This window comes from Arachis hypogaea, chromosome 10 (genome assembly GCF_003086295.3).
Source record: "Arachis hypogaea cultivar Tifrunner chromosome 10, arahy.Tifrunner.gnm2.J5K5, whole genome shotgun sequence".
In the NCBI taxonomy this organism is placed as follows: Eukaryota; Viridiplantae; Streptophyta; class Magnoliopsida; order Fabales; family Fabaceae; genus Arachis; species Arachis hypogaea.
The window spans coordinates 115,220,206-115,246,817 of NC_092045.1; the positions used below are offsets into that span (position 1 = coordinate 115,220,206).

The 26,612-nt window shown below is 32.8% G+C and overlaps 3 protein-coding genes across 5 annotated transcripts; 1 reads left to right on the plus strand and 2 right to left on the minus strand.

Moving 5' to 3' along the window:
- Nucleotides 1-1,682: 1,682 nt before the first annotated feature.
- Nucleotides 1,683-6,376, plus strand: LOC112716960 (putative disease resistance RPP13-like protein 1). Its single transcript, XM_025769033.3, has 2 exons — nt 1,683-5,489; nt 5,869-6,376. The coding sequence occupies exon 1, from the start codon at nt 1,879-1,881 to the stop codon at nt 5,467-5,469; it is 3,591 nt and encodes a 1,196-aa protein (XP_025624818.1). The 5' UTR covers nt 1,683-1,878; the 3' UTR covers nt 5,470-5,489; nt 5,869-6,376.
- A 1,025-nt stretch (nt 6,377-7,401) lies between these two features.
- On the minus strand, nt 7,402-16,059 carry LOC112716964 (probable protein arginine N-methyltransferase 3). Its single transcript, XM_025769041.3, has 14 exons — nt 15,887-16,059; nt 15,249-15,347; nt 15,042-15,165; nt 14,567-14,680; nt 14,381-14,437; nt 14,016-14,062; nt 13,395-13,503; nt 11,113-11,312; nt 10,127-10,666; nt 9,919-10,016; nt 9,423-9,501; nt 9,050-9,310; nt 8,785-8,952; nt 7,402-8,094 (listed from the first exon to the last, which is right to left on the minus strand). Exons 2-14 carry the CDS (start codon nt 15,345-15,347, stop codon nt 7,633-7,635), a joined length of 2,358 nt encoding a protein of 785 aa, XP_025624826.2. The 5' UTR covers nt 15,887-16,059; the 3' UTR covers nt 7,402-7,632.
- A 1,021-nt stretch (nt 16,060-17,080) lies between these two features.
- LOC112716962 (transcription factor TGA2.2) lies at nt 17,081-23,394 on the minus strand. Of its 3 annotated transcripts, none has more exons than XM_025769038.3 (12): nt 23,005-23,394; nt 22,345-22,513; nt 21,810-21,896; nt 21,523-21,599; nt 21,205-21,402; nt 20,745-20,819; nt 20,468-20,527; nt 19,788-19,865; nt 19,619-19,670; nt 19,183-19,454; nt 18,105-18,353; nt 17,081-17,650 (listed from the first exon to the last, which is right to left on the minus strand). In XM_025769038.3, the coding sequence occupies exons 2-12, from the start codon at nt 22,349-22,351 to the stop codon at nt 17,504-17,506; spliced, it is 1,302 nt and encodes a 433-aa protein (XP_025624823.1). In that variant the 5' UTR covers nt 22,352-22,513; nt 23,005-23,394; the 3' UTR covers nt 17,081-17,503. The 3 variants fall into 3 exon arrangements, with proteins under 3 accessions (XP_025624823.1, XP_072061830.1, XP_072061831.1); XM_072205729.1 differs by having other exon boundaries at nt 22,779-23,007; XM_072205730.1 differs by lacking the exon at nt 23,005-23,394 and adding an exon at nt 22,690-22,788.
- Between the last annotated feature and the right edge of the window lie 3,218 nt (nt 23,395-26,612).

A 26,612-nucleotide genomic window follows, 5' to 3' on the forward strand; every position in this document is an offset into this window, starting at 1 on the left:
TTCACAATTTTAGCAACTATAAACGAAATTGATGACAAATTAGGATGGAACTATATTAAATGTAAAAAGGGTTAGAAGAAAGCATATAAAAAAAAGAAACAACTACATTTGTGGCACATGTAATCAAACACTACAATATCCAACAATAAGGTAACTCTATATACTTTTCATAATCTCATCTATCAAATTATTAGTTGCTAGCCCAATACTTATTTTAGGTTCAGAATTCAATTAAAAGTTTTAGATCAAAGTGTTACAACAACTTTTGTACTATTTGATGGCAACGCAAAAAATTTATTGGGCACAACTACTTCAAATCTAATGACATTTCAGAAAAATAATGACATTAAAGCACCATCCCATCAATAGATTAAAGAGAAAGAAAACCATATAAATTCAAGACACATCTTATAAAGAAGAACATACATACAAAGATGGAACCAAATAACACAATAGAAAGTGCATCAAACTTAACAATTCATAAAGAACATGTCTTCACAAGAACCTACGACAAAAAGAAGAAAGCACCAACTCTAACAACCAACTCTAACAACCAACAAACAAAAAAAGGAGGACGAGCGCCACATAAGATGACTAAGTCCATTAACTAAAACAAATGCAAAAATCAAACCACCAAATAAAAATGTCACTTTGTACAACTCCAACATCCAAATCTTTTGTACTACAAATTATTTAAAATAAAACACCTTTTAAATTTAGCTTCAATTTACACATATTTAATTTATTTCTACAAAATATGACAATTTTTAATATTATTATATACTATCATTAATTTACCGTCCCGCGCGACGCGCGGGTCTCATTCTAGTTCATAAATAAAATCACATCATTTTTCCTCATCTTGGGCCTCACTATAATGCTCCCAAGCATTGTTGGAGTATTTGATACCCACACAGTGCCCACACAAGACAAGCAATTATCCCATTAAGTTGGATGGATTAAATACATAAATAAACCAACCAACTTGGGTTGGCTAAGTAGTCAATTCACTCGTCCGTTTAAACAAGTGTCAAGAATTCAAATCTCACTTTGTATTTGCAGCAACCCATTGACCAGCGGCAGACTCTTAAATAAAGCTAAGATCTGTGATGGATTAATCCTCGACCGGTTGGGTTTATGTCAAAGCAGTTTCAATTATTTAGAAGTTCTCTAGCAATAGAATTGTGCTCTATCTGATCCGTTCCACTAATATGCTTTTTCTAAAGGTGCTTATTCTCTCATACATAATAAAATTTGCATGAAATACAGAAGGAGAGTCAGAATAAACGATCAGTTGTATTGGTTCCATTATTTTTATTAAATAAAATGTAATTTCATTATCGAATATACCAACACTCTGTATTCTACGTATATATTCATTCTGTATGTGAATAAAGCATGTGTTAAAGCATCGTAAATGCTTCTTTTCTCAGTATGGACATGGACACGGATACAAAATACGATACAATATGAACATACTAATTTTAAATTTTTGTTAGGCGTCATATATAATATGTTGATATTACATGAAAACAAAGAACTTTTAATACTTTAATTGTCTCTTTTAATTACATAAAGCACTTTAGATAATTTTTGTGTTAATAATCAGGAAAACATAATTACATATTAGTACTAAACTCATTTTAAGAATATATATCAAGCGAGTGTCAACTATTGGTGATGTCCATAATGTATTGACATGTAAACACAACAACTCAACGAGATATTTGTGCTTCATTGCTTCCCATCAATTATTGTATTATTAAATCTTGTAATAGTAAACAGGTTAGAGTAAACCATTTTGTTCACAATTCACCATTACAGGCAGCAAAACTTTTCCTCTAATCTTATTTGACTTTTGAGCATACTTGAGACACCATGGTTTTGGAACTCGTTGGTGGAGCTTTTCTAGGAGCTGTGTTTAATGTACTGCTTGAAAGAATAGCTTCCCCTGAAGTACTCAGCTTCTTGAAGGGGAAGAAAATGAACAACAGGTTGCTGAAGAAGTTGAAGCTGATTTTGCTGTCAATTCATGGAGTTCTTGATGATGCAGAGGGAAAGCAGATTACAAATCCAGCAGTGAAAGAATGGCTAGATGAGCTTAAAGATGTTGCATATGAAGCTGATGATTTGTTGGATGAGATATACACAAGATCTAAATATGGTGCTGGTGAGGTATGCAACTTTGACTTTAATTCTTGGAGCTCATTTGAGAATGAAGTTGAAGAAAAAATGGAGGAGATCATTGAGAAGTTAGAATTTATCGCGAAGCAGAAAGATTTCCTCGGTCTAACTGGGGATATAGGAGTCAAGATCCCACAGAAGACTCCCACAACATCTATAGTTGAAGGGTCTAATGTATATGGAAGAGATGATGATAAGGAGTTCATGATCAAGCTACTATTTGATGTTGAAAATGGTGATGACAAGATAGGAGTGATTCCTATTGTTGGCATGGCCGGAATTGGAAAAACAACCTTGGCTCAACTTGCTTACAATGATGTTAGAGTGAAGGAACACTTTGATCTCAGAGCTTGGGTCTGTGTTTCTGAGGATTTTGACATATTCAAGATTACTGAAACACTTTTGGAGATTCTCACCATGTGCAATCATGCTATTAGAGATCTAGATTCACTTCAAGTTGAACTGAAGAGGAGGTTGAAAGGGAAGAAGTATTTGTTTGTTTTGGATGATATGTGGAATGAAAACTATGATGATTGGGACATGTTGAGAAATCTTCTTCAATATGGTGCTCATGGGAGTAAGATCATTGTGACTACAAGAAGCGAGCGAGTAGCATCAATCATGCAAACCATTCCATCATATCACTTGGGATATTTATCAGATGAAGATTGTTGGATGTTGTTTGCAAAGCATGCATTTGATTATAGAAGCTCTGATACCTATAAAATCATGGAAGGAATTGGTAAAAGCATTGCTAAGAAGTGTAAAGGGTTGCCTCTGGCTGCGAAAACATTAGGAGGACTATTGCGCTCTAAAACAGATGTGAAAGAATGGGACAACATATTGAAGAATGAGATATGGGAGTTGTCAGATAGAAAGAGCAATATTCTTCCAGCTTTGAGATTGAGTTATTATTATCTTCCTTCACATTTAAAGCGATGTTTTGCTTACTGCTCAATCTTTCCTAAAGGGTACGAATTCGACAGAGAGGAGTTGATATTGTTATGGATGGCAGAGAATCTACTGAAAGAACCAAAAAGAAACAGAAGACTTGAAGAAGTTGGAGATGAGTACTTTCATGAATTGGTAGCAAGGTCATTTTTCCAACAATCAAGACATAATGGATCACTCTTTGTGATGCATGATCTTATCAATGACCTTGCTAAATATGTATCTGGAAAATTCTGCATCAGATTGGAAAACAACTTAGATGAAGATGCTGGGGAAAGGACTCGTCACTTGTCACAAATTATTGCAAATAGGTATCCATCTATAAACTTTGATGCTTTCCAAAAGGCAAGTGGTCTACACACTTTTTTGCAATTAAGCTTGGTGGATCCACCAATATGCCTTTTCAACAAGGTGCCAAAGGATCTGTTTATGAAGCTAAGGCGCTTGCGAGTGTTATCTTTGGTTGGTGCGCGTGGTAGTCTTAATGAATTGCTCCGTTTCATTGCCAAACTCAGACATCTGAGATACTTGGATGTGTCACAAACTCAAATAAAGAAGTTGCCTGGTTCCATCTGTACTTTATACAACTTACAAACACTCAAGGCTGCAAGATGTCCTCATCTCACAGAATTGCCAAGGAATATGCATTGTCTAGTCAATTTGAGATACCTTGACATCTCGGCTTCTCGGATAGAACGGATGCCATTGCACATGAGTAATCTAAAAAGCCTGCAAAAGTTGAGCAATTTCTTCGTGAGCAAGGAATCTGCTTCTTCGATTGGTGAATTAGGCGAACTATCACATCTAAGAGGTTCTTTGATGATTCAAAACATAAAGAATGTGGTTGATCCTAAAGATGCAATGAAAGCAAGTTTGAAGGACAAGAGGAATCTTGATAAGTTGACTTTTGATTGGGGAAGGTCTGCTGATACAGAAAATTCCCAGCATGAAAAGAATATACTCGAAAAGCTGCAGCCAAATACAAATTTGGAAGCCCTTGAAATTGTGCACTACACAGGTACTCAGTTTCCAACTTGGTTGGGAGATCCTTCATTCTTCCACCTAGTTTCTCTGTCACTTAATCATTGTAAATATTGCCACATATTGCCATCACTTGGACAGCTTCCATATCTTAAAGAACTACATATTTCAAAGTTTAAGGAGCTAGTTAGCATTGGACCTGAATTTTATGGAGTCAGTGGTTGCACAGGGAATCAACATTTTCCTTCTCTTGAAATTCTAACATTTTATGGCATGCCGGCGTGGGAGAAATGGATTCATGCAGGTGAAAGTGAAGGCTGCAAAGTTTTCCCTTGTCTCAGAGAGCTTCATTTGGAGGAATGTCCACAACTATCTGGTGATTTGCCTACTTTTCTTCCTTCTCTTACAAATCTTACCATGAGATACTGTAATCAGATTTCAACTTCACTCCCAAAAGCTCCGGCTATGCGATCATTACATGTTGATAACTGTTGGAAAGTAGAAATCCTAAAAAAACTAATGGGGTGCCGGGAATCACTTGAATCATTAGAGATATACAATAGCTGCCACTCTCTGAAGTCTTTCCCACTAGATTTCTTCCCCTATCTTAAGTCCTTGGTAATCTGGGGATGTGAAAATCTAGAATCTCTAACTACTTCAGCGCCACAGACGGAGGGAACACTCGAGCTTCTAGCATCTCTAAACTCATTGTGCATATGGAGATGTCACAACTTTGTGAACTTTCCTCATGCAGGATTGCCTACACCCAACCTTGCTTCTTTGAAAGTTCGCTACTGCAGCAAGTTAAGTTCACTTCCTAAACAAATGCATACTCTTCTCCCAAGTTTAAAGGAACTCCAAGTTTGGAGTTGTCCAGAAATCAAGTCACTTCCAAATGGAGGTTTGCCAACTAATTTGAAGTCATTCAAGATTAGAGATTGTGACAACCTCTTTGCTCGCCGGCTGGACTGGAATATGTCGTGCTTGGCCTCGCTCGAGCACTTTTCAGTTGAGGGAAAATGTGAAGATGTTGAGTCCTTTCCAGAGGAAGGCTTGCTTCCTTCCACACTAACACAACTGGAGATTCAAGGTTTATCAAACCTTAAAATTTTGGATATGAAAGGGCTTCAAAACCTCACTTCTCTCAAGAAAATTCAGATCCTTGATTGTTGTAAGCTTGAGTCACAAGGAGAAGGAGGAACATTGCCTTTATCTGCAGTTGATCTTGATATTTGGAAGTGTCCTTTACTGAAAGAGCAGTGGCAGAGAGAGAACAAGCCCAACATTTCTGGCAACCATGGCATTTGGATCTGTGACCAATACATTGAAGTGGATGAGCAGCATGATTTGTAGATAATGATCCCAATTCCCAAGTGAGTATCTTGCTTTCTTCATACTTTTTATTCAAACTGAAGTATAACAATTACCGACGAAAGATCATGTCATTAACCAAACTAGCCATAATCTAAGCATCAATGGTTGATTCCACAACTTGACTCCATGATCTTGAAGTCACATGGAGATAATTCAACTATTTTTTCAAGACTCAATTCAACCAAATTAACCATAGAACTAAAATTCACCTAGTGTACCTAAAGAGTAAAGACTTCTTTGTTTGATAAATCTACCTAAAAAAGTGGTTAATTTTGTTAGTGGTATGATCTTTTGTGATATTTTTCCTTTCCAAGTATGAATTTTTGTCTTTCATGGATAATTTTTTGATACTAAAATGTTCATTTTGCATTTATTCAGGTGTTGACAGAATTTATACACTGCAATTCAACATAAATACTTCATGATCTGCACAACTTAGTAATTGGCAACAGCAAGTTAATTCATAAGGTTTGTATTATATGTTAGTATGACTTCATATTTTAAAAGCATGATTCCAATTATTCAAAAGCTAATTCTGCTGATGAAAACCGAGATTCTGCTATGAATTCTTTCATTCAATTCTATTATTGTCAAATTTCGTGTATGCATGTATGTATTCAAGAGAATGAACAGAAAATCCGGAAAAGATCCTCTTGAATTGAGTTAGTTTGTGAAGTGAGAAATTGGGAATTAATCAGCCTCGGATTAGTAACTTCTATTTAGCCAAACCAATTTACAATAAGAGTTACCAATCCACGGATAATTAATTCCTCACTTTCTCACTTAAGAGGATCCAAATTTGTAAATAACACATCTATAAATCTTGAATCATGTTTGCAACTTTTCATGAGGTCATTGGTATAAATGCTAGTTTTCCTTGCATGAATATGAAACTGTTCCAATGACAACAACAGGAGTAACAGATGTCTATCTAATTCTCCTAAAATGAGAAAGTTGGTCAAGTGAAAAGCCAAGAGTCTAATTAATTAATTATCCTTAAATCAAAGTAGTAGACTCACCCATAACATAAGGAGTAAAGTATGTTTCTTATTTCTAATTAGGGTGAACGCGGATCGGATTGAATTGGGTATGGCCAAATTTTCGATCCGATCGTACTAAGATCATCGGATCGAATCGGATCCAATATCTGCAGTTTTTAAGCTCGGATCGGATATCGGATATTTCCGCAAAATACAAAAATATTTTTAAAAACTTATTTTTATTAAAAAAATATTAATAAAATTCATTTTTTCTGTTCTTTTAAATATGTTTATTCTTAAAATAATATTAAATATACTTTTTTTAAATAATACATTAAAATAATACAACATATACGATAATTATTAATTAAAATAAAACATGAAAATAATATTTACTTATTTATTTCTTTAATTTTGCGGATACGCGAATATACAGATACCTACACAAAATTCGCAATCCGATCCGATTAGTGTGCGAATTGGATCCGATCTATATTCACAATTTTCGGATCGGATTCAGATAAACACCGCGGATATGCGAATCGGATCCAATCTATGAATACACCTATTTCTAATGTTTGTGATTTTCTTTTAAAATACTCTTAACATTTAATTTTATTCTTAACATTTTTTTGTTGTATCGGAATTATCCATGAACAATAACTTCATCTAAAACATTAAAAACAAAAATTGAAAACATACAAGGATAATTCTGACACAAATATGTGCAACAATAGTATTTTAAAATAGACTATCTTGCCTTTATCTCTATCTCAAAACACATTTTTGGCTCTATATTCATATTTTTGTTGTGTCTCAACTATTATACAGCAGCTAAGAAACTAGTACACAGTCCAACGTATGTGGGTTCATATCATCCTTTTTAAGATACACAACTGAAGAATATATGCAACAATGAGTCCACAGCATCTATGCAACAATAACATGGCTAGTTATATCTTTTTTATATTTTATCACGATTCAAAATTTTACCGATTAACGTAGCCTAAAACAACATTCTAAAAAATAATTAAGGAAAGGACCTATTTCCTCGACAAAAATGGAAACCTATGAAAAGGGTTACAACATTCTAAAACATTTTTGTAACTGGCTGCCAACAAGATGCCAGTATGAAGATCTTTGCTATTGTGGTGTATGAACTCTACTGCAAAGAAAAAAATTGAGCCGGCCAACTGCGTCTCCGGCCATCAGGACTAACACCGACAACTTCTAATGAAATATCAATACTGCGATGCTCTGTGGAACGTACAATGCTGACACGCACATCAACCTTTGCAGCAGGAAAGTCCTCAGTGCCGATTGCTGCCAGATCACCATTGTTTCCTTTCTGAAATCCAATCTCAACGGGTTCCTTAAAGGTTAAGATTGTTTGTGACCAATGTGTTTTTGGTGTGTAAGGAGATGTTGATAACACAGTTGGCGCTTCACGGCAGAATCTGCTTGTAAATCCGGTTTCAAACCACAATACAACTCCATAACACCGACAGCATGTTTCAGAATCTACACGCATTTCTCCATATTCCAAAACTCTTGATTTTGGTTCCAAAGTGGCAGTTGCAGTGAAATTAACGTCATTAGGCTTCATGGTTGCCAAATCAAAGGTCTGGACAAAGAAACAAAAGTGTACTTCAATAATCAATTATAGACCGGGAACTTACTAAAGAATATGCCCTGTAAAACTATACCTTTCCTCCTAGAGACATTATGATTTATCTGCTATCTAGACAGAAATAACAAGGCTGAAATGCTAATGTGATTAAATAGCACACGCAATGATTATACATTTACAGAGGATGATTAAAAGATAAGCAACATATCTGGAAATGCTACTAATAGCTTTAGAATCCTGTTTTTAACTTGAAAATATGCATGTATATAGTTACCAAAAGTAAATTTGGCATTCTTTACAGAAGCTGGCACTGTCAGAAATGGGCTTAAAGAGGAAAACTTGTGTAGAGGATTTTGCTTTCCGAAAGACCTAAGTAATATTTCCTATTAAATAAAATAATAGAAGGCTTTTGACCATTTACCACCGAGAAGAAATCACCATAAGGATACCAAACAGTGATTTTTTTATGATGTTACAAATACATGCAATTCATAAAAGTTGAACTTGGTCTACGCTAAAGAAAATTAGTTGAAACAAATCATAGATGATAAACTAGCAAGATCCATAAGGTGATTGCAAAATTATATAAATACACCTCAATAAAACGAAAGAAGTAAAGAATTCAACAATGTTATGTCTCATTAAACATCCACATATGCAAAAGCAGCAAAGCAAAGCACCAACCTGAAGAACCGCAGAACTGGTAACTAAATCTTGAGAGTCCACAACATCGACTATAGGAATTTGGGCAGCATCTTTGACAAGTTCCTTCCCAATGAAAGACATGTCAAATTCACACACGTTTTCCCAAAATGGAAGACTTGTGCCACCTTTTCCAAATCCTGCAACAAACTGAAAGGGAAATTGGAATAACTGAATTGTTAATACATCGACTGATAATAGATGACCCCTAAATAAAATATAGTGATGAGTGACGGGTGAAACTTACAATAGTTGCTGTGTCAGGAAGAATGGCACCTCCAGTCTTCAACCACCGGTCGCGTGCATAGAGCACAGAATCAAGCATGGATTCGTATAGCAGGCAATATCCCATCCATTCACTTAACAATACATCAACACTGTGAGGTTTAATTCCAACATTTTTGTCAATTTCTTCAACCATACCATGAATCACTTCTACCACTCCCTTTTGATGGCCATTCACACCACACTGGCTTTTATCCAGTAAGAGACCGTTATCTTTTGCAACCTTAATTTTTAAAAAATATATTGAAGGTGAAAAAACCAACAAGATATTGATTATAGCACTAAATGCATAGTTAAGGAGATATTGTGAGAAGTAATGTACAGAAAATGCATACCTGAGATGCTACTGCTGCCATCTTGGTACTAGCCTCAACTGCTATGACCCGTGATGCCCCTGCTTGAGCTGCAAATAGGCTGAAGAATATACAAGTAAAATATGTCACAAAAAAATGATTGAGTTATCAAATAAGGTATACAAACACACAGACCCCAAAGCATACTTTATATTATCACACTAGCATTATGAATATCAACCAGATAATCACCCTGGGCATTGTAATGCCACCAAATATATGCAAACAAAAGCAGTCCACCCAGTAACCTAGCAGGACACATTGAGTATGAAATCTTGTACAATAGAAAGAAATATGTAATGTCATTACAGACATAAATAATATGAAAGATTAATTACCCTAGTAGTTTGTATTGTTAGTTTGAAAATTGAATAAAATAATTCAGCATTCCATTTTTTATTTTTCTTTTGGATAAAAATTATGCCGCGTTCAATGACTAGAGAGTATATATTGTTTGCTTATAATCGAAATTTCTCACCTCAGGATGCCAGTTCCACAACCTACATCCATAACCACAGCACCATTTAGGAGAGAGGGATTTTTCAAAATTGCCTGGCCATAAGCATCCATTCTCACCTACATAAAGAAAGCTAGGACATCTATAAAATGATGATAACAGTAGAGTGAAACATCTCACGGTGGATTTTCTTAAACCTGAAGCAAACAAATGCAAATACAATTCATACCTTATCACTTAACATCTCACGGTGGATGCCGTATGAGCTATAAGACCCAAAATAACTTTCATTAACCATCTTAATCTGCTTTTCCATGTGATTTTGAGATTTGGCCAACAAGAGCCCTTCTTCTCTAGCCTCATCAATTGAGGGCACATATGCTCTAGAGTTCTTGCCATTAACAAGTTCCTTGTCTGAAGAACTAGCCTGGTTCAAATGATCATTAGGAACAGAAGCAACCTTCTGGCTGCTACTCGTATCATGTACACCATCAGTAACTACCACATTTTTCAAATCAAGAGTGTCTATAGAGTTCTTCAAATCCATCATAAGATCTTCATCCATTGGTGGAATTTGCTCATCTTCCCCATCTTCATAATCAACAAAACTGTACAACAGTGAATCATCTTGCATAAAAGGTTTTAAATATCTATCATCATCCCACGTAATCTTTATATCACTTAAGTCAATTGCATCATGCAGATGATTCAGCAAGTCTTGGTTGGACTGACATGTCGATCCACAGCTCCAACATTTGTTATCTGCCACCTGGTAAAAAAAAATAAAAGAAACCAAAACTTAGCAAAATGTAGAAGTAAATTTATTGAAACTCCATGCTCTGAACCTCAAAATCCAAACTTAAAGGAACATTCAAACAGATACACAAAATATATTGGTGGGGATCCACTTACACCGAGTGTAAGTCTTGTCATACTTATGACGAATAAATTTATATAAATTACCAATTTCACAAATGCTAGCAATCATTGATGAAACATTTCACTTCATAGATCAATTAAATTACATATCTATTGCTATTCGAATCTTCTAAATTTTTTATTATCAAGATAATATGATGTTATTCAATGATTGGATAGATGGAATTCATAAATTGAGTTCAGTTAATATTTTCTTACTTTGACGCCATTTTTACACAGAACCTTAGATTAACATCTAAAAAGGAGAAAAAGGAAAGTGTAGAAATGGAAAGTAACCTGAGAGCGGATATAGTTAATAAGCTTGAAGGAGGAATAGAAATCCAAGGTAAGAGCTTTTCGAGTGGCATGGAAATCGAAGTGGTGAATGGAAGCGCAATGTGCAAAAAGGGAATCGCAAGATGCGTAGCGAGAATCACAGAAGAGGCAGAGCAATTCCGATTGTGGATCACCGTCGTCTCCTTCCCAGTCGTCCCATCCTTCTTCGCCGTCTTCTTCTTCTTCTTCTTCATAATCTTCTTCTTCGTCTTCGATTCGTTTGAAAAGCTCTTCGTCTTGTTCGTCTTGCTTACCGTTGGAAGCCATGAGTGTTGTAAAAAGCTTAAACCCTTAAAACCCTAAAAATCGATTATGAAAAAGCGGCGACTACACATTATGGGGCGTAAGCTGAACTGTAATAGTAATAATTTGGAATAAAATATTTTTAACAAAAAATAAAATGATTAATTTTAATGAATTAATAGTGTAAAAATTTACACAATTTTTTAACTAAATTTATATATTTAGATGACTTTTTAAAAAGTAGGTTCAAAAATTTATTACTTTTGAGCACATTTGTGTACAATTTTTTTATACTGCATAAAAATTGATTTTTTTTATAAAATATTTTCTTTGGCCAAGATAGTTTACCTTAGTTATACTTTTAAAATATTTTGTAAGAATTTCCTCTATATTGAAGGAAATTGGAATTTCTTACTTTAAGAAATTAAAATTCTTCAGTATATTTTTTTTTTAATTTGGAAAGTTCTTTTTATTAGTTACTTAAATACATTATTTTACTATAGAGTAAGATTATAACATTTTTCAAATGATTAACTCAAACATAATCTTTAATTACTTTGCTCAATTTGAACCATAATTAATTTTAGTATCTTAAATTTAACATACTTAATTTGATCTCCAAATTTTATAATTATATCCTTGAGAAAATCTGTTTAGTACATTCTCAACTCTACCACACTATTACCTCCAACATCAACACCACTACCACCACCGTTTTGCTTTGTCTATAAGTTGTTCATTTCTAATTGTATAATTGATTTTGGGTAGACCTTAAAAATAAATAAATAAACCCACAACAACACAAACAAAGACTAATAAAAATTGTTACCATTTAACACACCAAATTGTTTATTTGATGAGATAATATTCAATTTGTCCCCTGAACTTACACTCGAGCCTCAATTTAGTCCTTTAAGTTTTAATTACCTCAATTTAGTCCCCAAAGTTTTCAATTAACTCTGTGACGGAAACCACTGCAAGGACTAACGTGATTAAAATTTTAAAAGTTCAGGGACTAAATTGAGGCAATTGAAACTTCAAAGACTAAATTGAAACTCGATTGTAACTTCAGGGACCAAACTGAGTATTTTCTCTTATTTGACTGTTATCCTATTAAAAAAAATCCCATAATATCCAAGAAGGGAATTTGAATCCTCTAAGGCAAGATTTGTAAAATGAACAACTAATCATTCTCTCACTTCAAGGTGGAAATCTGAACAGTAAACGATATTTTTTCTGTTCAAGCAACAATCTATCTTAAACAACTTTAAGAAACTACACATTCATATGCAATTGACTAAACAAAAATAATAGCGGCTAAGAAGAAATAGATGAAAAGCAAGAGAAGGATTAAGGTATGTCGAAGTTGTAACAATGTGGAAGCGAGATTCCAAAGCATTGCAGAAGCGTTCACAGGATGAAAAGACAATCATTATTATACAAAGAGATATCTTAATAGGTACCCTCATCTGCAATCAAAGACATGTCTTATTAGTAACTTCATCTGCAGACAATGTAAGATCATTAAAATGAAATTAAAGTAAGAAATGCAGTGGAACTCTAAAGTGGCATTACCATCCCCTTCATCTGCATCATTATAATCATCTTCATCATCATCAAAATATTCATTCTGCAACATTTTAACTTAGTTAGAAACTTATTGTTGTACTTTCTCTTTTTAACATGAAAATCAAATCACAATACTTTACACCTCTATGCTATTGTGCCTCATTAGAAGGAAAAAAATCATACCATTCGGCAGAGTAATCATAGAAAAAATAACTTCTCAAAGAGATATCAATTTGAACACGTCAATTGTCATATAGAATCTGCCTCTTATAAAATTTTTAAAATAGAGCAACACCAAAGAATATTTTAAAGAAACCTCACAAAGAGCAAAACAAGAAAAACATCATGGAGAGAACCAACCGAGTTCAAAAATGCCAAAATTGAACATAAAAGTAGAGGTTACAATCATACCTGATGATAATCATCATCACCAAATTCTTCTTCCTCCTCAACCTCTTCATCATCTACATTTTCTTCTTCCTCTTTTTCTTCTTCATTTTCTCCTCCTTTATTTTCCTTTTCATCTTTACCCTCTTTGACCTGCAAGTGAAAAGAAAAGGTCAATAAAATTTTCCATTGGACAAGTGGGTTAAAATCCCCCAACAGAATGAATAAAAAGGAAAATTTAGTATTCTGTTCAGCAAAAGGCAATTTTCTTCCCAAAACTAATATACAGGGCTCAAAGCTCCATGAGTTTTACAGATGATCAAGCGATGATGGCTTGGAGCTGGAGGAGATTTGCAGCAACGACTATGTTGGAGGTAGAAGAGGCAATGATAATGGAGCGGAAGCTATGATGAAAGTGGAGAAAACAACACTGGTGGCAACAGTGATAACAACAATAATGGAACCCCCAAGGTACCAATTCCACAACAGCCATCCCCCCACCAATCCTAACAATATAATATATATTGAATTCGGCAACTTGCAACTGTAAGCATAGGTGAAGACTAAAGATGCATAGGAATCCCTATCGATATTAAGATGAATCCATAAATCAATTGTAAATATCGAAAACATATAGGCACTAACTGTAAGCATAGGTGCTCTACCTGGTTCTTTTTCTCTAGCTGTTCGAAGAAATCAATTCGCTTAATACCTGCCACACAACCATAGTCATCAGTAAGAAGAAAAATCTCCAAGAAAAACAATAAGTATACATACTGCTCAACAGTGCAGCATATATGAACTTAAAGTAGTAAAAAGTTCAATTAGTTCTTCAAAGATTGCAGGATTTATTTAGGAAAATGAACCTTATTCCTGCCCTAACCGTTAAAATCCAAAATCCTTTTTCTTCATTGGGTGGCGGGAAGAAGAAAAAGAGGGGGGGGGGGGGGGTAAAATTAAATGTGAGTAGCTTACTCACAAATCAATTTACTAATAAACAAAAGAGACAGGTCATTTAAAATCATCAAACCTGACTCTGGGTTCCACCGAAATCTTTTACGGCTTGGACGCCTAGCTGTAGCTGTACCTGAAAAACACCATATTATGGTTAAAAAAGATTAATTAACAAGAACCTAAAATGCATAATAAACATCAAAACATTTTCTGATACAGGATGCAACCGCTGCAGTTAAAGAAAATTCCAATGATTTCATACCTCGAACCAACTCCTTAGGGAATTCCTTGAACACTAAAATCTGCGATAAAGAATCACGAGTAAATGTTGTCTTGTTCCTGTCAGAAAATCTTTCTACATGCATCCTTTTGTTCTCTGAAAGCAAAAGCAAGAAAATTTGTACATCTAATGAAGTTTTAACTTCTTAACACAATAAATGCTAGTATTCTTGACTTCCTGTTGGGGGATGGAGAAGGCATAAGCCAGATATTCAAGTACAAAAATGAATAGGATCGCACACGAGCGAAAATAAGTAAAAAGTTTTATAAGCTGTATGTGCAGCTTTAGTGGGTACAATTACAATTATGTGCTCATATTCCATTCCAGGAGCCAATTCACTCTTAACTGGTGTGGCGATGTGTAAGTGTGTATCGTAAGCTCTATGCCTCTATGATTACTTAATGGCCAAGATAGGTATATAATGCATACAGAAAGAAGACAGAAGGGTTAAGGTTACCTTCTGTTTCCTCGATAAGATAAGGAGAGGCTTTCCAATAATTTTGAAGCCTGGCATTGCGTCGTAGCAAGTCCTTCATGAGAGTATCATCATGATTGACTTTATTAGAAGGCAAAGTAACATCCTGCAGGGAGCAATTAGCAGCAAGAAGGCTAGAGATTAGGGATGGGATGCAATGGGAGAAGCTATGCAGTTTCAGTTAGTCACCTCAGGGAAGAGTTCAAACTCCATTTCTCTCGCATATGTCATCATGCCGCGGCCTCCTCCCCATCCCCCTCGGCCACGTCCTCGGCCTCTGCCTGACATCTGCCACCATCACAATTTTAGTGAGATAACAACAACAACATCATCAACATAATTAAGGAACCATTTTATTTGGAAACCAGGGAGAATGAGGGCACTTGATCAAGGTAAACACCATATAAACAAGCTATGAAATAGAAAGATAAGCAGCGGAGAATATGAACATAGCATACGGCTCAAACCATATTTGAATAAATTATAAATTATATTAACTCAAATACTCCAAAACCAAGCCAAAATGCAGAAAAACTTGCCTTTCAAAGTGATCGCTCACATGCAGTTGTCTTCAATAGAAGTTAAAAGTTAAAAGCTGTTAGATAATAATTTTGTCAAACATAATAAAACATCTAACGATTTTTAACTAATAACTTCACATGAAACCAACTGCACTTGAGTTTCTATCCCTTTCAAAAGAGAAGCATAAGATCAAACAGATGGTGAGCATCTAAAAATACAGTACAGAACGGAACCATGCCACGATTAATTGATCGATCAAAATCAATTTGCATGATGCTAAATGAAAAAGAGGAACTAATACTCACATTGAAAGGCAACTATGAAATTGACGATGACGTGGCTCCTTGTGGTTGAGTTGAGTTGAATTGCTTTCTCTCTCACTTCCTGATGGCGGCACCGCCGGTTTGTAACTGCAGCAGGTAAATTAAAACCGAAACATAAGAAAAGGGAAAGACCAGTGAGTAAGGAATTTTGAAGTAACAAACATTTTTGAATATTTTTCAATATAAAAGTATTTAGATATTATTTTTTTAAAAGATTTATTAGAAATAAACTGCTAAAATGATACTCAAAAATTAATATTATTTTGTGTGATAAATTAATCCTTAACAAATCTAAAAATATAACAAAATAATAAAAAATATTATATTTTTTATAGTTAAAAAATGATTTTTTATGTTTAACAAACAATTTGAATAATTTTGTGAAAATATTAAAATAATTATTTAAAAAGTAAATAAAGAAAAATAACAATAACTATTTAGAAGGTGTCATATGTTATATTCTTAATATAATACGTCATACTTAACTACGACACATAAAAAAAAAGTAATAAAATAATCAAATAAATTCATTTGGTTAAAAAAAATTATTGAACAATTTTTGACGATCAAATTAACTCAAATATAATCTTTTAAAAATCGATCATTAACCCAATCTATTATTATATCTAAAATTTTCTAATAATTTTTTCCTCCAAATCTTAGTTATATTATCTTTTTTTTCTTAAATCATCTTAATAACATGGGGTTAATAATGTTTATAACAAGCATATTTTGTTGCCTTTAAAAAAAAAAAAAAACTTTTTAACCTAATGTGACAACGTGTGATTCGATCTCAAACATTTTAAATGTTACTTATTTTCTTCAAATATATCTTTAAAGTGAATTATACCAAAAGTAATTCAAAACATTTAAAAAATTGATAACTCAACACTTTTGTATTACACTCTTCCAATGGGGCACTCCTTAGCAAACATAAGTTAGAAGCTATATACATAAGAGTTTAATTTATATGTATTAACAATGTAAAGCGTTTTATGCAGTCGCATGATCACAGCCGTTCTTTTAGATGATCATTCACGCGGTCAATATAAAAGGTAATTATTTTTACTGATATGACATTATATAATTTGATATACGTATAAAACTACTTTATACTGAGAGTGCATCAAAATTAAATTCAATAATATAACGAATAATGACTACGTAGATGCTAAATTAAGAATTAAAGAATTTATTAAATTAGGAGTGAAGACCATTTTCTTAAGATCCACAAAGATGTACAAAATCAATCACAAATACAGAAAGACAGAAAACTGCAGCAACAGAGCCAAACATTCAAATTTATCCAGCCCAACATTTTCCTTTCTGGGGGGTTATGAACTATGAACAACCATGAGCCCCTTACAGCTGCTATTATAATGTACAAACATTATTAGTAATGAACAAAATACATACTACTTGTCACCAATTCAGTTTCTAAATAATGGGGGTGATTCAGTCAAACACTAACATCAGTAACATGAAAACTACAACACAAGAAAATTGTTAATAGTTCAAACCTATGGTGACCAAGTAGAAATGGTGCCAGAACCAAGAAAGTTTAGTTTACATACTATTTAGTATTTACCACCCACATTATTAATCTCTTGGGCGGGCGAGCCAGAGGGAACTAAGAGCGCGCAGCCTTGAAAAATAGTCGTGTATTGCAAGGAGAGCACGAGCCGATTGGCGAGTAGTCAATATGCGGTGCATTTGTTGCAATGTCTGCTGGCGCAAATTGTCAGCCTTGTCGATCACCACCGCAGAAATGAAGAATTTAGTTGGTAGTTATAAAATGGATGCGTTTGACATAATTAATTTTCATGAAATGCAGTCTTAAAACTATAAATTTCTTGGTCAATATTTCCAGAAGATGTGGTAATGGCACAGATTTGTTTGCCGATAACTACTCATATGAAGATATCTTCATGTGAAGATGATAGATAAGAATTGTTAAATGGTTCAACATATTTGACGAAGCCATTTTATAAATTGTGTGTCACCATCTTAACTATCATCTTCACGTGAAGACATCGGGATGTGAATAGCTACCTTGTTTGCTAGGTGGAAAATGTTTTTTATCAATTGCAAAATTATTAGGAAATCAAGATTTGAATAACAGATACTTTGTTAATATCTTCAAAAGAATTATACCAAACTGAACCTAAAGTTGTGATTTGTGAATGTAAGAAAACCTTACCTGCCGAATAAACCCCTCGAGTGTCCCTAGCTTACCCATGGCCATGGCCATTTGACCCATGTAATTTGCGACATTCCCTGATGAACCGGATGAGCCAAGTGATCCAGAGGACAAAGTCTCTGCAAGAGATTGTTGCAGTGCTTCCATGCCCTGAGACAATGCATCCTCTGCCTGTTGAGAAGACTGTTGTAAGTTGGTAATACCCACCAACTGCTGCTCAGTGAGAGGCTCCAACTGATTTACCAGGAGCTGCAGCCGAATTTGCCGAATTCAAGTCAAAGAGTAAAGAAAGGAATATATGAGCCTAGATCTCATAAATGAGAAAACCGTTACAATAATTACAAGGAAACAATGTATTTAGGAAGTTTAAGACAAACCCGAAATTGTTTATGCGAGCTATCGTGCATAAATTCAAGTTAAACAAGTTTTAAGGTGCAGTTTGAATCTTGATAGGTGTTTCTTTTCAACCAGACAGTCGGCAAGCTACAAGATATCTTCATCTTCAAACTAAGTTTATTTATTTAAGGATTTAATTCAGTTTCAAGGACTCATTATCTACTAACAACCTATAACTAACCCTTATCTCCTAGAATATATAGTACAACCTAGGAATAAAATTTGAAATTGGAAATAAAGAAAAAAAAAGAAAGAAAAAGAAACAAAGTCATCAGAAGGGTGTTTTTTTTTTTTTTTTTTTACTACAGAAGAAAACTAAGAGTAAAGAAGGAATGATACTGTCTAAGAATCACATACTTTTAATCTTATGGCACAAAGGTTTGTTATTGAAGAACTTGTATTATTGATGAAAGTGTTAGTAGGCTTGGCTTATACTAATCTTTGAATCTGAAAATTATGCTGCCTTCATTCGTGTTTATTCAATATAAGAGACAAGATGTAACATCATTTAGCCATCTCTTTTACAGAACTCTCAGGTTCAGAATATCTGCATCTGATTTTAATCCTAGAAACATGTAAGAGATTACATTGTATGCTATCACCAGACACTATTGCTAATAAAATTCATAGACCTTAAAACAGACTATGAGAGCCACAAACAAAACGGACTCGATAAGCTTACCTTAAGGAGTTCAGATGACCGAAAGCCACCGAGCCACAGAAAACACCTCTCAGCTGGGGTTTTCCACATGCCAGACAACAGGTGGAAGACATCAGCCTTAGCTGCAACGCCCTTCAGCCGAAATATGTCATCATAATGCGCCAATATACCATCAATAATCATTCGAAGTTCTGTATCACTTGCATGAGAATTTACAGCAGCTCTAAGCTCATTAATTTGTCGATTCTGCTCTTCCAGCCACCTTGCATATTCGACATCGAATTGCATGGCCCCTGTGAAACAATGTGGTAATGATTATTCATCAGATAGGAAGATCGAAGAGATAAAATGTTTCCTGTAATAGCATCTTTTTAACATAATAACTGCCACTACTTATAGAAACATTCTGATATTAGAACTTGTGGAATGAATGCCATAGTTTTAGAAAGAATGATACCATTGCCGCTCATTGAATGTGCTTGATCACCTGAACTTGATATGAAGATTCCCTAGAGGAAAGGAAAATGAAGTTTTGGCTTGAAGTGAAAATGACTGGAATGCAAAAGGGACGGAAACAGAAAACAGCAACAATGAGAAAATAATTCCAAGGAATAGCTAAACCACACCTGCTGCCTGGCTCGCTGAAGCTCTTGCTCCAATTGCGTCAACTTCAAACGACTACTTTCCAATTGTTGAACATAAGCCTGTAGGAGTAACCAGCTTATGGTACCAACTCTTGAATATAATGCACAAGTGGGGAAATGTAAAATAACTATTCCAATGACTAAAGGATAGACAAATAAGCGATAGACAAATTACTGGATTCTGCATTCGTCCACTACTAACGAATGAAGAGTTACCATAGCCAGACCTGCTACCCTGGAGGAACTTCAAGGGGATACTTTAAAACTTCAAATTAGTAAGAGCCCAAAGATGGGTACCCATTGGTGCATATTTAGTTATCATAAAAGGAAGTACATTTGGAAGAACTATAATCTCTGTATATAAAAGATGAAAAAACTGAGAATCAACAACGTACAGCCAGCATAATCTGTCATTCCAAACAGATTGTCCTAATAATACATACAACCACATAAATAAGAATAAGAATTCATATCATCATAAGAATAAGAACTAGTGACAAGATATCCCTAGATTTTGTGTCTGCCAACTAAACATGAAATTCTTGTGTTTCTTTCTTGTCATTATAATAGGAATCTTTATATGGAACAAGTACGATAAAAAGGACACATATTTATACTAATATAAGAATAAATATTATCCGAAACATAAAGTACAATCCTACTTTCTTTCGCAATCGGCTTTTCCTTGCAGCCTCACGATTCTGAGCAAGCCTGCGGAGAGTCTGTAACAATGAAAAATAACCATGATGTGACAAAAAAAAAAAAAAGATTACCCTTACGGTAAAAGTTAGAATGAAATAAATTCTCAATTTGATGTCATTTTGAACATATGTATGGAAATAGAGGCGAAGATGTTGTGCATTTCTTGAGAGGATCAATGTGATTACATATATCTCTGGGGTGCTAAAATGCAGATTTATTCTTCGAGATATAAATTACCTTCTGATCTGTTTTATCCTTTGATCTGTCACTTGAGTCTGAAGCCACAGCAGCAAGGGATTGACTTCCATCAAACTGCATAAATATCAGATTGTCAATAACATCAGCAGAAAAGACATCTTCTCTGCTTTGTGCCTTTATGGAACCAAAAAGGTAAAGATTTTTCATTTATTCTCATGCATTATGGTTTTTCTTTTCAATAAATTTTCAGCTCAAACCCAAGGAGAGCAAGCAAAGGATTACATAGCCACCACCAAGCCTCGTCATGCTTGGTAGCCGGGCTAACAGCCTCATTATGTTCAAATGCTATTCATAATTTTAGATTCAGATCAAGCACAGCTGAATCCATGAAGTTCGACCAGAATCAGTTCCTGTTTGTGCAAACCTCGAATATGGATTTGAGATTTATCAATGGAACTTAGAAAAGATAATAACATAACAGGTAAAACGGAAACATCACCCGCTGATTCTTATCATCAGTATCGGCATCTGTAGAAATATCAGTTCTAGGACTGGCATCAGCCATGGCAGACCCTTCCTGGTTTTCTGTATCACCACTTGGTATTATAATGTGATTTGTTGATTGTACCTTTTGTGCCAGCAAACTCAGTCGGTCTTCTAGGTACATAAATGAGCTTCTATCAACTGAAATTGGCAACTAAATTGAAACAGGAAAATGATAGAAAAGTTACAAATAAGCGGGTTGTAAACAGAGATAACAAACACATTATTTACCAAGCTGAAAATCAATTAGGTAAAAAGAACTTGAAATATTCACCCTATCAGAAGTGCCAAGGTGAACAGGACCAGGAGAAATCGTCTGGCTACTTACTTTCAGTGAGTTATTTACAGGATCTGAATCATATACCACAAAAAGTAATTAGAAAATGAAAGGATAGAGCATGATTCCTGCAAAGATCATGTTCCTATACATCAAGCTCATCACCCAAGTAACAGCATATATGCATTTACACTATCATGTAGTTCCAATCAATGTTTGTGAACGAATAATTACAAACAAAAACTCCAATGAAGATGATTTAATGCAGAAAAAAAAAATCTTACTTCCACTCAATTCGACAGCATTCTCCAAGTGATTTCCAATTGATTGATCAAAGTCGGACAAACAAAAAGAATCAACTCTGCTTGCCTCTGTATATATGAAAAACCACATACAAAAATAAGTCTTTTAAATTAGAATGCAACAACAGCCTTCTAATCTGAACATAGGATATTTATTGATTCTTGCAGTTTGATGAAAATATCTCTAGGAACCCACATTCACATAAGATATGAGATTCTAGAAGAAAAGGAGAAAGAAAGAAAAATGAACTTATTCAGAGTTAGAAGCATCAAGTCCAATTGTTACACCAATAGGCAATAGTTCATAATGATTAATCAATACCGAACAAAAGATGTATAGAGTTATAGAAGTTGAACTTCTGGTTCAAACAAACTGAAAGTATCTATAATTTCAAAATTCCTAGTTAGTATCTCCTCATTATTACAAAGGAAACCCAATCCACTGTGAAAATCATATCACTATCTAAATCATACACATTGAAAAAAAAAGGAAATAGCAAATAGCAAATAAATATACCTGGCATTGGAATTGGGCAAATGAGAATCCAAATTCAGCATTCTATACCAACAACCCTGGCACCACACCACACATACACACACACACACCCCTTCTTCAACAAAAATTCCTCAATTCAGTTGATTCCCAAAATGATATCAAAATTCAAAACCTAAAAGGTGAAAAAACCCTGCAACAAATTAAAACAACTCACGGAATCAACAACACAGTACTCTACTTTTGCTTGAAAATGATGAAATTAACCAACAAAACTAGCTACCAAGACTATGATAACACAATCTCAAACAACAAACATAACTTGCAAAGCTAAGAGACATGCCAAAAGGATAACAATTTTAATTCAACCTTTTTTTTTTTAAATTATTAAAAAAAAAACTAATAAGCTGTGTCACAAAAGCACAAGATTTAGAAGAATCCAGAATTTGAGAACTCACTCTCCAACTCACGGAACACGATAATGTCCCCACGGGAAAAGAAACTTCAGAAAAAGTCAAACTTTGACGAACCATAGACTAATAATTTGACACTGAATCAATAAATTTAAATAATAAATATATAAATCCAACTTCATTGAAGAACATTGGAACACAGCATGGTTATATTTAAAGTTAATAATCGTGCACACATTATTTGTTTCAGAAAGTGAAGAAGGGAACCAACCTTGGAATTCAGATGAGATGATGCGGGTTATGATGACAATGATGATGGTATCTCTTCAACGTTTATTTTGTTCTGCGTCAATTATTATTATTATTATTATTATTATTATTATTATTATTATTATTATTGAATTAAATAAAAGTGAGAAGTCACCAAAAAAAAAAAATAAAAGTGATCAATTTGGTTAGTTGAGTAACGAGCTCCTTCGTAAGCTTAAAGCCTTAAATAAATATTAGGAGTTCGAATTTTACTTTTTATATGTAGTAATCTATTAGCTTATGATAAATCGGTAAATGAGATTCAAATTCGCAACAAATTAGTTCTTAGTGGTCGAGTTAGATAATAGCGTGGAAAAAATAATAAAATAAAAGTGAGAAGAAAGAGAAAGGAAAGAGAGGTACGTATGGATCATTCCAATCTATATATGTTGTCTTCTTCTGATTCCAAAAACTAATAATATAATAATCTTATTTATTAACTTGTTTTATTTTATATAAATACTTAAATACCATTCTTATTACTCTCTTAAACAAGTGTTCGTGGCACTAATTAGATACTTATTACACTCTCGTCTTATCAGCCCTATCATTTAGAAAAATTTAACCATTAGCAAAAAGATTTGTCGTTTCTTAATTAAATATAAATGATTTAATTTATATAAAAAATTAAAATTTGATTTAATATTATATCTAATTAGAGGTGACGATGGGTTGAATAAAAATTGAATTTAAACTCTTAACATAATCATATCCATTTTTATTAACTAATCTTATAATATAGTATTAGATTTTTTATAGTACAAAAATTTAGAATATAATGTATTAATATTTTGATATGACATCTATTTTAATAAAAATACTAAAAATATAGTTTATTTATTTAGTCATATTTTAAATAAAAATAATATTTTTATAATATGCAAAATCAAATTCTAAAACTCATAATCTAATGATAAAAAAAAATATCTTCCATAATGATAATTATAAAATTTTTATGAACTATCTAACTTGACGTGAATTGTATTTTTCTCATTTTCTGTGCTCATGCATCTCTTTGCTTTTAATATTAATTTTTTTTGTTCTAAAATACTATATTTTTTTTCTCCTTACACTATTTACTTAAGTATGTCAGAGATATGCTGACACAGTAACAACACAGCATCTCACAGATTACAGCTATCTTTCACTTTCTTCAGTGTTGGAGCTTGGATCCTCTACAACAAGTTACAGTTGTCATAAGCATGCACTTGCCCCCAATTTGTGCCACCAAAATTAAATTACTTCAGTGTTTTTTAGGATTATCAATTAATTAACTTTTTATTTTTAAAATTTTAATTTGTCTAAAATGATTAGACCTCTAAATGAATATATGAAAATTATGTAATTAAAATATAGTTCGTTGACAATTATTTTTATCAATTTAGAATTTAATTGAAATTTCGTTCTGATACAAAAATATTAAATATTCAAATAAATTATGTAAGAATAAAACTATCTATGAAATAAAAAAAATCCATCTAATATCTCAATTCCCAAAAAGAAAAGTATAGGTAGACAATAAAAATATTAAATAATATGAACAATAAATATATCGAATGTTTAATTTACTAAGTATGTGAATGGTTATTCTAATATTAAGATTTAGATAAATAATTTAGAATATAATATATTTTTACTTTATTAAATCAATTTTAAAATCTATTATTTATATTATTCACAGAAGTCATTACCTACCTAACAAAATTCTTTTCAAAAACATAGGTTATACTTTGAAGGACATAAAAATATAACACAGAGGTTACAAAAAAAAAATGGATACTCCAACTAACACTACATATTTGTTTTCATATGAAAATATATATATTTTTTTTACTATATTGAATAATAGTGAATTATAAAATTTAATTTTGATATATTATAATTTTTTTTTAAATCGTTACTCTTTCTTATAAGTATTGCTTTTACAATGTAGTTAAATAAATATCTTTGTAGAAAAATATATTTGATATTTTTATTAGAGCAAGTACCGCAAAAAAAAATCATATTTTATGTAAAATACATTCTACTAAATCAAGTCATTTAAAAGTCACCAAAAAAAATCAAGCCATTTAAAGATATTGAATGAGGTTTTATTTCTTTTACATAGGGGTGCACATGGCTGGGTGAAGCTGGGTTTAATAAGATTCAGATTTGATTTTAGATCCGATAAAACTAATATATTTTTGGGCCACAATTATATCCGGTGAAAATCGGGCCGTTAACATTACATTACGTTGATATCTTCTTGTAAGCTAGCATGTAAAAATACCCAAATTTTCAAGATTCCAACCATTATTTAACATGATAAAATTCACTTAGAAAAATATAACAAGAACCAACTCTTCTTTAATACTAAAACAAAACCACAATCAATACTAATATTGTCTAATAATACCAAATATTTAAATCAATACAAATAACACAATATTATGCATTAGTCTAAAGTCTTATGCACTTTAAACATAAAATATTAACTTATAGTCTTATAATGACTAATAACACAAAATATTAAGGTTTACAATACTTAAATTACACATAAGAATAGTTATGATCTATCACTAATAACACAAAATATTAATTATGTATGATAACCGGGTCACCGGATCGACTTCAAGTGACCCGAAATATGGCTCGAACCGACCCGAAATAATGACTGGGTTTATTTTTGAGACTCTTACCCGACTCTAAACCCAATAAAATCACACCAAATTAGTCCATAAAGTATTCGGGACCGGACTGAACCTTCAGACCGGACCGGGTCTGTGCACCCCTACTTTTACAGATAATTCCAGTAATCATAATTTTTCTTAGGCATTTATATTTACGAAATAATTTTTTGAAAGTGTATGCATGTGTCGCTTTACTCAATATTTGTAACCTTTTATTTTTATTTAGTGTGATAATTTATTCTTTTTTAATATTTTAAAAATAATTGTCTACTTTTAATATTAAGAAGATAATAAATATTTTTTAATAATACGTTAGTTTAATTGTATTAATTGAATAAGTATTAAACTATTAATTGCATAAATTGTATGATCATTTGGTCATAGTATCGGTTTTGATGGCTATTGAAGTTGGTCAATTACGCACGTTAGCATATTCTTGATGACGGATTAAGATTATGAGAAAACGCTTTTTATTTTAAACTTTAATGTTGTTTATAATTTGTATAGTACAAAATAATAAAATTAAATCCTATTTTATATTTTTTATTAAAAATATTACATGTATACACAAAATTAATTATCAAATTAATTATTATGTGTGTATGTAAATATATATATTATTTAAGGTGAAAACTCAGGTGAAGTCGATTGTACGTAAAGTTGATATTTGAAAGCTGTTAAATGAAAATTTAGTCAAATCAGTCAAATCATCTAACCGTTCTCACGTATCAACTTCACGTGAAGTCGACTGCACCTGAGTTTTCACCATTATTTAATATATTTTAGTGTATATTTTTTATATTTTAATATAAAATTTAAAGTCTCTTAAATAAAAAAATTAATAAAATGATAAAGTAAAAGATTAAAATGTATGTCTTATTATTTTAATCTAAAAATAATT